The sequence below is a fragment of the Rhinopithecus roxellana genome, chromosome 7 (genome assembly GCF_007565055.1).
Source record: "Rhinopithecus roxellana isolate Shanxi Qingling chromosome 7, ASM756505v1, whole genome shotgun sequence".
NCBI classification, from domain to species: domain Eukaryota; kingdom Metazoa; phylum Chordata; class Mammalia; order Primates; family Cercopithecidae; genus Rhinopithecus; species Rhinopithecus roxellana.
In genome coordinates, this window is record NC_044555.1 from 33050232 (window position 1) to 33062798 (window position 12567).

General features: G+C 48.9%; 1 protein-coding gene across 4 annotated transcripts; it reads left to right on the forward strand.

Annotated features, from left to right (window-relative positions):
* The first annotated feature begins 2199 nt into the window (after positions 1-2199).
* On the forward strand, positions 2200-10257 carry LOC104657064 (protein FAM156A/FAM156B). Of its 4 annotated transcripts, none has more exons than XM_010356793.2 (3): positions 2200-2313; positions 3542-3625; positions 8818-10257. In XM_010356793.2, the coding sequence occupies exon 3, from the start codon at positions 8935-8937 to the stop codon at positions 9574-9576; it is 642 nt and encodes a 213-aa protein (XP_010355095.1). In that variant the 5' UTR covers positions 2200-2313; positions 3542-3625; positions 8818-8934; the 3' UTR covers positions 9577-10257. The 4 variants fall into 4 exon arrangements, with proteins under 4 accessions (XP_010355095.1, XP_030789910.1, XP_010355093.1 ...); XM_030934050.1 differs by lacking the exon at positions 2200-2313 and adding an exon at positions 2316-2825 and having other exon boundaries at positions 3542-3615; XM_010356791.2 differs by lacking the exon at positions 2200-2313 and adding an exon at positions 2753-2825.
* The last annotated feature ends 2310 nt before the right edge of the window (positions 10258-12567 follow it).

Consider the following 12567-nt stretch of genomic DNA (forward strand, 5'->3'; position numbering starts at 1 on the left):
AGGAGGTGAGTGCAACGGGCCTGTGGGGTTGTCAGTTGGCACAGGAAATCTATAGATTCAGGGAGAGGTGGATTTGGAAATGACAGTGTATGGCTGCACAGCACGAAGGGGATGAAGTCACAGACACCTGGATTTAAATCGAGACTCTACCATTTTTTAAACATCTTCTGTGACTTTAGGAAGGTTACTTAACCTCTCTGAGGCCAGTTACTTAATTTGTAAAATGAAATGATTATAATATTCTGGGATAATGGTTCATGCTTCCTTCCTTCACTTAAACCACAAAAACATTACTTTTTGAAAACTATAAACTGTTCACAGGGCGTCTTCTTCCAGGGTTAAAAAGCAATCTACTATCCATGTATCTGCTAGGACAAACATTGCTGCATGTCGCTTGACTCCTGACAAATGCCACGGTAAAGAAATATCTGCACACTTTCGTGTTCTGGGAAATCGTTGACCACAAAGGACCAGTATTATCCATGGGACTTATGTAAGGGATGCCGTCTGTCCACTCTGTGCCATGACTTCCAGATCGCTGACCCAACCACTCCTTGTTCTTTTTTCTCAGGAATGATTCACTTAGACGGGAGGTCTGTCCTCCTGAAAGTAGCTAGGCACAGAGAGAAACATTCCCTGTTCAGCTGGCTGAGACTTCCGCTGATTACAAAAACAGCCTCTGCCCCATAAATCTCCCCACTAAAACCGGTCTACTTCTTCCTATGAAAGTAAAAGACACACACCTCCCGCCCCCAACCTCGCTCCACGCTTACTGCGACAGTGTGATTTCCACTTCTGGGGCGCTCTCCCTACCGCGGTATCCGGAATGATTTCAATGTCTTGAATTGTTTGGTTTTTGTCTTTAAAGGATGCATGTACCGCTCATGCAAAAACAGTAAATAATGAAAATGAAACAGCAGGTGTCTGTTCTCAGAGGCGCACCCTAGCGCAAACCTCCCAGCCAATCATAGGAGAAATCGGCCTCCTCCCATGCCTCCAGCCCAGTTGCCTCGTCGCCTGCCCATGAAGTCACGTCCGCTTCCTGGAGTCTCTCCCATAGCCTCCGGAAGCATTCGTCCAGTTCACGAGACACGCTCCCGAGAGGGTCGCTGCAGGAACGCCGCGGCACACCTCCGGAAAGGGCGGCCTGCACGCCTTCTCCTGTCGCAGCCGAGCTGGGCGGAGTGATTCGCGACACAACACCCAGCCGCTCTCACATAGATACCCATTCGCTCCTTCTCCCAGCTCCCGGGCGGCTCGCGGCAGCCAATCGAAGGTCCAGTTTCTGGCCACCGTCGCATCCCTGTGACGCCAGCTCAACCCCACCGAGGCCAGCTTCCGCGCTGTGGCCAGTCTAGCCTGCCGGTGGGCGGCTCCTCCCGGTTGTCTTAACCCTTCAATTCCGAGCCGGCCGCGCTGCGTTTCCAGGGCAGAGGAAACGAGGCGTCGCGCTGGCGCCTGGACGGCGGGAACCAGCCCCGGAGCGAGAACGCGCGTGAGAGAGCCCGAGAAAGACGCAGAGCGAGCGAGCGCGCGGGAAAGACTGAGAGCGGGGTCGGGGGTGGGAGAGAGACTTTCAGAGAGACAGAGCGAGAGGCCGAGACCGAGGCTGTCCCTAGCACAGGCTGGGGTGTCTTGGGACTCGAATCCCTGGGTTGGGCCGGCCGGCAGCGGGGCTTTCGGAGGAAGCGGGTGGTTTTCCCCGTCGTCCATATCTCCCCAGTATGGGAATGGCGGTCGCGCACTCTAGGGGTGGCGTCGTTCTCTTTCCCTGCTTGGGGGTGGCTTTTTTCAGCGGAGAAAGAGGATCCCGAGACGCCCCGGGCATTCGTAGCCGGCCGGGATACACTTGGGCTAGGATCAGTGTTCAACGGGTTCAGAAATCACCGTGTCCTTGGCATCACCTCCTCCCCACCTCCTCTCCCACCACACAGCAGGAGACACAGTGACTGGAGGGTTTTCAAGGAGGACTACATTGCCCCTATTGAAACAAACGGTCCAACAAACCCTTTCTCGGACGTGTGACAGAGAGACGGTCATGATGTGACATATGAGTAGACGTGCATTTAATGGGCGCTGTGATTGCTGCATTCGTGCGCAATGAATGGTCCGGGCCATTTGTGTCCAGTAGCCGCACAAGCTGCAGGGTCTCATGTTTGGAGAAGGAGGGCCTCTCCGCCGTCCACCTTGCTGGAGTACAGGCGACCCTGGGCGGTAACCCTCTGAGCCATCAGAAATGTGGTGCTCTGAGTAGCCACAGATTTCCATCTGCATCTCCAATACCATTTCCCTCTACTGACGTATCCCTGTTGGGTGCGTTGGATTTGTGCGTGGGTGTGAGGGTAATTTGGTGTGTTTGCTCGCAAAAGGAAAAGCGAATGGCCTTGCTTGCTGAGCTTATCAGGGCACTAGCAGTGGAGAGAGAAAGGACTACTGTATTCTTAGGAGCAGAATCTCAACAACTCCCTGTAAAACGGGCAGTGTGTCTTAACCTGGAATGCTTTGGCATTTAATAAAATTTCCCGTGAATACTTTTCATAGGGAAGCACTGTTTTTACTGTTTCTGGTTGGACAGTGGTTACATTTCAAATCGTAGTTCAGAATTTGTGAAATACCCAAATTAAATCTCTACATGGCAGTAATCCATTTCCTTCCCTTAGTGTGTGGTTGGAAGATTAATTTGAGATAAGTATTCAGTTCTGGGCTGGGCAATCGTGCCTGGCAGGGGAAACTTAGGTTCTTTAAGGGAAGGGCCTGATGTGCTAAAATGAAATCTATACCGTGTTTAGCCGCTTATGAGAATATGAAACTAAGGAGAGCCGCAGGTAAGTATATGTCAGTTAATGCAAATTAAAATGGGTGACAATATAAAGAGAGATTGGTATCACAAACAGTGAAGTGACTTTTGTATTTCAGCAGACCTCACTGAGAAATGGTCACTACCACTCCCTAGATGTGTGACCTTGAGTGAGTTGCTTAACCTCTCTGATCCTGTTACCTCATCTGCAACTGGGGATAATACTGTATATCATAGCATGCCCTGGGAGAAGCTGTTCCTGACCACCTGGGCTATGGTGTCAGAAGTACCCCTGTCTCATGCCTGCCATAGTTGTCCTTTTATTTTGTTTTGGTGGATGGTCTCACCTGTCACCCAGGCTGGATTGTACTGGCCTCAACCTCCTGAGTTCAAGTGATCGTCCCACCTCAGCCTCCCCAGTAGCTGGTACCCCAGGTGTGCAGCATCATGCCTGGCTAAATTTTTTTAAACTTTGTGGAGACGGTGATCTTGCCCTGTTGTTCAGGCTGGTCTCAAACTCGTGGGCTCAAACAATCCTCCCGCCTCAGCCTCCAAAAGTGCTTGGATTAGAGGCGTGAGCCACCATTCCTGGCTCCTTGGACAGTATTTTATTCCTGAGACTGAGATGTGTCCTTGGGATGGGGCTGCATTTGATAATTCACTGAAGGCACTGCTGAATGGAGGGGACCCTCAGTAAATACCTGGGGGAATGTGACCTGGCCAGTGAGGTTATTTTCTTTATAGGTGAAAGGTGTAACAGTCACTCGGCCTACACCCACAGTATCGACCTTGTGAACCCAGCGACCTGACTGCCTTGGGTGAGTCTAGGTAAGCTCCATTCTCGCCAGAGCCATCTTGCTCCTTGTCTTCCCCTTGCTGCTCTGGCCACTCCTCTTGGTCCCTCCCCTGTACCCCTCTCTCGACTCCTGGTTGTGCTCCCGCTGCTTCTCTATATACTCAGCTGCTGGGAGACCCCTGATACCAGCACCACGCTTCACTGCTGTCTTCAGTTTCTTCTTTCTTTCTTAAAAGTGGGCATTGCTGACTTTACTGACTACCTCTTCTTTTGTTACAAAGCTGCTAAAAATTGTATCTCCTCCACTCCAGGCCCAGTAGGATAGAGATAATCTGTGTAGACATAAAAAATATAGAACGTCTGCAAGCCATGTGTAGGACAGACTCTTTCCTCAATCTGTGTGGCGTTGCATGGCTAGGAGTTAGATTCCTTTGCTGTGACATGGCATGAGACTAGGAGCATAGTTTTCAGCACCCAGCGACCTTGCACGGATCTTAGTAATTTTGCTGTAGGATTTTGCCATTTCTAGAAAAACTTCCATGTTTAATTGGGATTATTAAATGAAATCTGTGTCATTAAACTGAACTAAATGCCCCACATCCTCCTTGTTGCATTTGATATTTGTAAATATCCACTGGGCTCAAGGCTCTATGATGGGTGAACAAGACAAAGTCCCCGGCTTCTCTCAGCCCCTGGGCTAGTGGGTTGACAGAGAAATAACCATCTGTTGACAGCTGAGTGGGATTGGGGCTGGGACAGGGGAAATACAGGGCATTTTAGGAGCTTGAAGAAGGCCTCCTGGGGGAAATGCTATCTCAGCTGAGTCCTGCAGGGTGAATTAGAGGTAAAAGTCTTGCCAGGAGCCATTGCAGTCCCCAACTGTCCATCGTCATCCCGTTCTACCTGCTGAGGTGGTGAGTTGCCTTTCTGATCAGGCCTGACTGATGAGGGATTTTTCTTTACTCACAGCTGAAAGAGACTTCTTGATCTGGTGACATTGTGGGAATGTTTTTTGAGGGCCCAATAGAGTGTAGTGGTTAGGGACACTAGCTCTGATTCTAGACAGGCTTCCAACCCAGTTCTCTCCATGGCAATCATATAACCTTGAGAAAATTGTCATCCTCACCTGTGAAGTAGGTTTTTGTTTTTCATACTAACAATACCAAACTGAGAGGGGTGTGTTTGTGAGTATGTGTGTGTGTGTTCAGTACATATTCGAACTGTTTCTGATATGGTTCTGTCTTTCTTACCGCAGTGTGTGCTGATAGCCACGATTTGGTGAGTAAACATTCAGAGGACCAGTATCCTCTGAAGAAAACTGGTGAATTCTTGGTTTCCACATTTGTCAAACGAATAGAGCCTGGAAGGCTGATCTAAAGTTTCCATTTAGCATTTAATGTCAATTTTTGGTTGCATTCATCCAAGATGCATTTATCAAAACAAGACAGAGAGATACCCTTATTGCAAAATATGCCATTGGGTTTTTTCACTTAACCTGCAGCAAGATTGACTTTTTTCCCTCAGGAGTACAGTTCTGTGAGCTTTGACACAGGCATACATTCTTGTCGCCACCACCACCACAGTCAGGATCCAGAACAGCCCCATCACCCCAGGATGCTCCCAGGAACTGCCCCACTGCGGTTACCCCTTCTTCATCCATCATCCCTGGTGTAATGTGATCTATTTCCTTCCCTCTAGGTTTGTCTTGGGGAGAGTGTTATGTCAATGACACCAAACAGTTTGTGGCCTTGTGAGGCGGGCTTCCTTCTTTTGGCCCAACGAACATCTTGGATGAGTGTCAGATGCCTCTGTCATAGGCTGTTCTTTTTTCACGAAAGCAGTTTCGCTGTGTGGAAGACCACAGGTGTTCAGCCATCCTTCTACTGAATGACATTTTCCTCACTCCAGTGTGGGGCAGTTTTGCATCGAGCTGCTTTTGCAATTCAGTGCAGGCTTTTCTGTGAACCTAAGTTTTCATTTCTCTAGGTTCTCTAGGGTAGATACCAAGGAGTGGGATGGCTGGGTCCTATGGTAAACATCTGTTTGACTTACAAGAAACTGCCAAACTCCTTCTCAAAGTTGCTGTGCCATTTCGCCCTCCCAGTTGCAAAGTGTGAGAGTTGCAGTCGCCCAACATGTTCTCCTTGCTTGGCCTTGCCAGTCTTCACGGTGTTGATTTGCATTCCCCTAATGCTGAAGGATGTTAAATATAGTTTCTTGTGCTCCCGTTCAAGTTTTTCCCCCATTTTCTAGTGGGGTGTTGATTTTCTTATTGTGGAGTTTTGAAAATGCGCCATGTATTTTGGATATAAGATCTGTCAGGTTGGTGATTCTCAAACATTTCCTCCTAGTGGTGCAACTTCGATTTTCATTCTCTGAACACACTGGCTGTTACACAGCCAAAGTTGTGTTGTGTTGTATTCTATTCTATTCTATTTATCTAGAGACAGGGGCTCACTGTGTCGCCCAGACTGGAGGGCAGTGGCTCGATCTCGGCTCACTGCAACCTCTGCCTCCTGGGTCGAGCAATTCTCCTGCCTCAGCCTCCCCAGTAGCTGGGGACTACAGGCATGTGCCACCACGCCAGCTAATTTTTGTATTTTTTGGTAGAGACGGGGTTTCACCATGTTGGCCAGGCTGGTCTCGAACAACTGAACTCAAGTGACCTGCCCAGCTTGGCCTCCCGAAGTGTTGGGATTACAGGCAGGAGCCACCACGCCCGGCCAGAGCCAGAGTTTTACATTTTGCCAAACTCCTATTCATCCATCTTTCCTTTCCATGGATCATGCATCCGAGGTCATGTCCTAGCCTCCCCTCACAAAGATGTCTTCCTGCGGTTTCTCCCAAAAGTCTTAGTATTGAACTTCGGTTTGTAGGTCTCTGAACCCTTTTTCCTTAATTGCATGTAAAGGTTGAGGTTGAGGTGCATCTTTTTGCATAAGGATAGGCCACCTCATGCATTGAAAAGCTTATCCCTTCTCCATTGGATTCCCTCTCACACCCATGTCAAAACTTACTGGACACATTTCTATGGATGGATTGATTCATGGACTCTGTTTTATTCCATGGATCTACTCGTCTACCCCTGTAAGCCAGCAATCTCGATTATTACAGCTTTAGAGCAAATCTGAAAATCTGATAATATGATCTCTCTAAATCCCTTCTGCTTTTTGAAACATCAAATATTCTACGTGAATTGTAGAATCTGCTTGTTTATACATGCAAATGTCCCTCAAGGATTCTGATAGGCAGGGACTGCATTCATTCTACAGATGAAATTGGGGACAATGGACTTTAACCTTTTGGGGTCTTTCAATATGGGAACACATTGTTTCTCTCCATTTAACTAAATCTTCTTTGATTTCTTCATTACCGTATAATAGTTTTGGGCATGCAGACCCCTTCCATGTATTTCGCTCTATACATAACCATTTCACTGTGTTTGTAGCTTTTGTAAAACAGTATTATTTCTTAAATTTAGGTTTCCAGTTACTCGTAGGATTGTTTTCTGTGTGTTGAGTTTCTCTCCTGTATCGCTGCTAAGCTCTCATTAATGAGCACTAAGCTCTTATTAGCTCTGAGAGTCTGGAGGAGATTCATTGGTTGTTTCATGTAGACGATCACAGGATATATGAAAAGGAGTACTTTGGTTTCTTGCTTTCTCCGATGTGTGCCATGACTCTTCTGGCATTATAGCACTGACTAGGCCTCCAGCGTGACGTTGAATAGCTGTGGTGAGAGTGGACGTCCTCGCCTGGTTCGTATCCTTGGGCAGAAAGCATCCAGTCGTTGACCATTAAATGGCTTGTTAGTTGTAGGTTTGACTGTACACACCCTTTTTCAGGTTGAAGAAGTTGTCTTGTGTTCCTGGTGTGCTACAGCTTTTATATCACCAGTGGACTTGGAATCGTATTGAATGGTTTTTCTGCATAGCTTGATGTGATCCTGTCATTTTTGTTCTTCATCTGATCTCTCAATCTGTGGATTACATTGATTGATTTTCAGGTGTGGGAAGAACAACCCTTGCATTCCTGCGATAAAACCCACTTGATGGTGGCTTATTATTCTTCTCACATACTGCTGAATTCCAATTACTAAGTTTTGTTGAATACTTTGGTGCCTGTATTAGGAAAGAATACTGGTCTGTCCTTTTCTTGGTATCCCTGCGGTGCTGGCCTCATAAAATCAGTGGGGCACATTGCCTCTGCTTTGTTTCCTAGAAGAAGTTGTGTAAGTTGGTGATATTTGTTCATTAAACGTTTGGTAGAATTGGCCAGTGAAACTGTTGCGGCCCAGAGATCTTTTTGCAAATGTGTTTGCTTGTGAATTCGACTTCTTTAAAACATACAGGACTGTGCACACAGTCCAGTGTTTGAAATCCATCCTGGGTGAGTTTCCGTAGCTTGTGGTTTTCAAGTATGTGCTACATTTCCTCTGACCTGTGGAATATGAATCTGTAGAGTCGTGTGTGTTCTTACCATATTGACCCTTTTATGTTTTCTGTGTCTGGAGTGCAATCTCTTCTTGCATTCCTGATAATTGGTAACTTGTTTCTTTGCCCTCTTTTTTCCCAGCCAGTCCTGCCACGGGTGTATCAATTTCATTGATCACTTCAAAGAACCAGCTTTTGGATTAATTGAATTCATCTATGTGTTTTTCTCTTTGAAGTCTCCTGGGGGTTTTTGCTTCTGTTATTTAGTAAAATAAATTCTTATCCACACTCGGAATTTGGAAACGATTTCCATAGGCGTGAGCAGCCCTTTTGACTAGATGCAAACCCAGTGGTCGGGAAGGTGAACATACAAAAGGGTGTGTCCCCATGGTGCAAACGCTTACAGTTGAGTAAAAGTCTCCCTTGTGAATGGATGAAAAATGAACGCTCATGGGCAGAGCATCTGTGAGTCACGCCTTGATTATTCTACAAATGATGCTTGGGAAGGGGTTGGAAAATGTCAGCAGGGAATTGGCATCGTCGAACTGCATCGCAGCCTTTTGCACTCCGTGTCATGTGGGTGCATTAGTTGGTATCATTTCTAAATCCTTTATTAGGTGGCATTAATATTCTAAGCTGGTGACATGTATGATCTCACGTCATCCTCAGAAGAAGCCTAGGACAGGGTCTCTGTATAATCTCCATTCTACACACAGGAAGTGGAGGGACAGAGAGGTTGAGTAAGATGAATAATCATGTGTTTTCTTCTGGTCTTATCACCTTGTGTTGCAGTCTGGGTTCTGCCCGCACACATTCCTCGCTACCTTCTTCGTGTCTGAGAACCTCCAGCTTCACCTCCTTTTCTGGACCCAAGGGCCTGGCGGGGCTTCCAGCTGGGACCAGACCTCCATGGATCCACTCCAGAAACGGAATCCAGCATCACCTTCCAAATCTTCCCTGATGACAGCTGCAGAGACTTCCGAGGAAGATCCAGCGTCCTCTCAGCCTTCTTACTCAGAACAGCCGATGATGGGCCTCAGTAACCTGAGCCCCGGTCCTGGCCCCAGCCAGGCCGTGCCTCTCCCAGAGGGGCTGCTCCACCAGCGGTACAGAGAGGAGAAGACGCTGGAAGAGCGGCAGTGGGAGAGGCTGGAGTTCCTTCAGAGGAAGAAAGCGTTCCTGCGGCACGTGAGGAGGAGACACCGCGATCACATGGCCCCCTATGCTGTTGGGAGGGAAGCCAGAGTCTCCCCGTTAGGTGACCGAGGTCAGAATCGATTCCGATGTGAATGTCGATACTGCCAGAGCCACAGGCCAAATCTTTCTGGGATCCCTGGGGAGAGTAACAGGGCCCCACAACCCTCCTCCTGGGAGACGCTGGTGCAGGGCCTCAGTGGCTTGACCCTCAGCCTAGGCACCAACCAGCCCGGGCCTCTGCCCGAAGCAGCACTCCAACCACAGGAGACAGAGGAGAAGCGCCAGCGAGAGAGGCAGCAGGAGAGCAAAATAATGTTTCAGAGGCTGCTGAAGCAGTGGTTAGAGGAGAACTGAGACGTGCACCCACATGGGATGGAGACCCAAAGGGACTGCCGTGTTGGCAGCGCCTGGGTGTGGGCCCATTTTGGGGACCAAACACCAAGCTGTGGTCGGATGAGTGCCAGGACCTGTGTGCCAGGACACGTGGGAATCCTCCCAGCATGATGCTTGACCGACCCCAGGAAGTCCTCATCTTTTGTGCCTGTCATTCTTGGATGGCTGTGAGGCATTCCTTGGCAAGGGACGCTGCATACCAGCGGTCCTCGCCGCATCTCACGTGGCTCCCGTGATGCATGTTGTTGCTTTCCCACCCGGGATCTCCATCTCTCTTCCCTTCCTGCTGTCAGTAAGAGATCACATGTCTGTGTAGTGTGAATGCCTTGTCGCTGTCCTGTGCTTTTGCACCATTGAGTTGACTGCCTCTGAGAAGCAGCACTAGGCCTGTTGAAATGCAGTGTGCTGCCCTGAGATCCAGTTTCAAGAACGGGCAGCTAAACGCAGTGTGGGAAAGGGATGTGGAATGAGAACTTGGTGGTTCACCGCTGTACTGTTTGTGTAATCATTTATGTATGTGGTAAGCTACATGTATGTAAATATTGCAATACCCCTAACAGCCGAGTAGTATTCTCCCTTGCAGGAATTTCTGACGGGGTTCCTCATCATCAGTACCAAATAAATATATGTAGGAATGGAAAATGGGTGTAGAATTCAGGTTTGTTCCTCAGTATTGGTTTGTTTCTCATTAGATCTGAGCTGACTACCTTGAAATCTCCCCCAGCAGGGGATCCGGGTTTATTGAGGGAAGCTCTACGCTGTGGAGACTGGGAACGGGGGAGGGAGGGCACCAGAGAACACAGCCCAGTCACTGTTTGAGCCCTGCAGCGGGACCAGCATCCAGACCAGCGAGGCAGGGCCATGACTTCGAAGAGAGGCTTCCTGTGCCCAGGAGACGTGGAAGCAGAGTCCACCACCCACGGTGAGAGCCCTGCGTGTTGGTGCTGGTGCCCTGGCTTAGGGGCTGCGGTGCCATTGCTTGTTGTGTGGTGGGCCCAGGTGGCTGAACCTGAGCAACGGTTTGCACCTGCTTTGTCAGAACCAGAGCATCCTTGGGTTCTTCCAACATCTTGGGATTTAGACGTGTGTCTTTTAATTTCAGGAGGCACAAATGATTAAATCTCTTTTTTTTAACCTCTGCAGAATCCTGAGATGTGAACCCAACCAGTACCCGTGTGACTCCTCTGAACTGAAAACAAATTCTGCTTTGTGTCAGTCTGTTTTAGGTAGTCCCCAGAGCTGTCTTGCTGCAGAAGTCTATGCGTCTCCTGCCGACAGAAGTGGCTTGAAAACAGGTAAGCGTCTTAGGTTCTGATGCTGAGATCTCATGAGAGAGTTGACAGTTGAACTGACCTAGCTCCAGGGGAGAAGGGAAAAAACAGCAGGGCTTTTCCTTCTTGAAACACAAAGGTGAATCTCGGAGGGCTTCAAAGGGGTTCGGGTTTCAAAGGGGTTCGAGGCATTGCCCTTTGGCTGATGTTTCCTAGGGTTCTGACAGTATTTTCCCCATTTCTGTATGTCAGCTGCCTTCCTCCACTCCCACACACCCATCCTCTAGCAACATTTTCAGTTCCGCTTTATGAATTTGGAAAGCAGAACACCAGAGAAGTTAGGGAACTAGCCCACAGTGGCACAGGCAGTAAGAGGTAGAACAAGCATCCGAACCAGCACCCGAACCTAGGCAGGCTGGGATCGGAGCTGGCCCCCTTCAGCAGTTCACCTCTGTGAAGGCTGTGGGTGAAGTGCCTAGAGCCGGGCTTTGGTGCTCATTTCATAGCTGGTAGCACCAGGTCTTGGTGAGATCCATTGCTGAATCCTCCACACAGTGCCGTGGGCCAGGTACAATCATCCCCACCTTGCGGAGAGTTTGTGCAGGTCCTAAGGTGGTGGCCAGAGATGCATGCATTTGTCTGACTCCCCAGCCACTCAAATGCTCTCTGCGGACCTTCTCAGTCAGCCCATTAAGCGCACCAGGTCCGTGCTGCCAGTGACAGTCATCATTTCAGCAATCATCAGGGTTTCCATTTTCTCACCTTGCCTCTCTCCCTTCTGGGCTACGTCGACTGTCGTGGTGGGGAGGTGAGGAGGAGTTGCAGAGGTAGCCCTGCTTTGGGGGATTGAGCGATTCATCAGGGAGAGAGAGCTGACCCCATCTTAGTCTGTGTCCTTCCGCTATATCATGAAATACAACGGGCTGGGTGCTCTGGATTGGATATGGTGTGTTTATCCCCACCAAGAGTCAGGTTGAAGTTGAATGCCCAGTGCTGCAGTGTTGGGAGGTGGGTCCTAGTGGGAGGTGTTTGGGTCATGGCAGGGATCCCTCATGAATGATTCAGTGTCCTGTGATGCCATCCTGCTGGGCTGAGTTCTTACTCTCACAGGTATGAATTAGTTCGCAGGAGAGTGGATTGTTCACAAGATTCTGGCCTCCCTGGATTCTCTCTCCCTTCCTTCTTTCCAAGTGATCTCGTTGCACACGCCAGCTCCTCTTCCACTTTCCACCATGAGTTGAAGCAGCCCGAGGCCCTCACCAGATGCAGTTGCCCAAAAATGAATGTTTCAGCCACCAGAATTGTGAGCCAGATAAACCAACTGTTTCCTTTAATTTAAAAGGTTTATTTATATGAATTGTTTTTAGAGACAGGGTGATGCTCTGTTGCCGACGAGGGTGGAGTGGCACGATCGTGGCTCACTACAGCCTTGAACTCAGGTGGGATGCTCCCACCTGAGCCTCCCAAGTAGCTCAAGGATGTACTGCTATGCCAGGCTAATCTTTAAATGTTCTGTAGAGATAGTGTCTGGCCGTGTTGCCCAGGCAGATCTCGAACTTCAGGCCTGAAGTGATCCTCCCACCTTGGCCTCTCAGAGTCCTGGGATTAACAGGCACGAGCCACTGTGCCTGGCTTCCAGTTTTCTTTAGAAATTAGCCAGTCTCAGGTATTCTGTTATAGC

Bases quoted from the DNA above. Each gene is read 5' to 3' on its own strand.
- LOC104657064 (XM_010356793.2), top strand. From the start codon at position 8,935: ATGGATCCACTCCAGAAACGGAATCCAGCATCACCTTCCAAATCTTCC.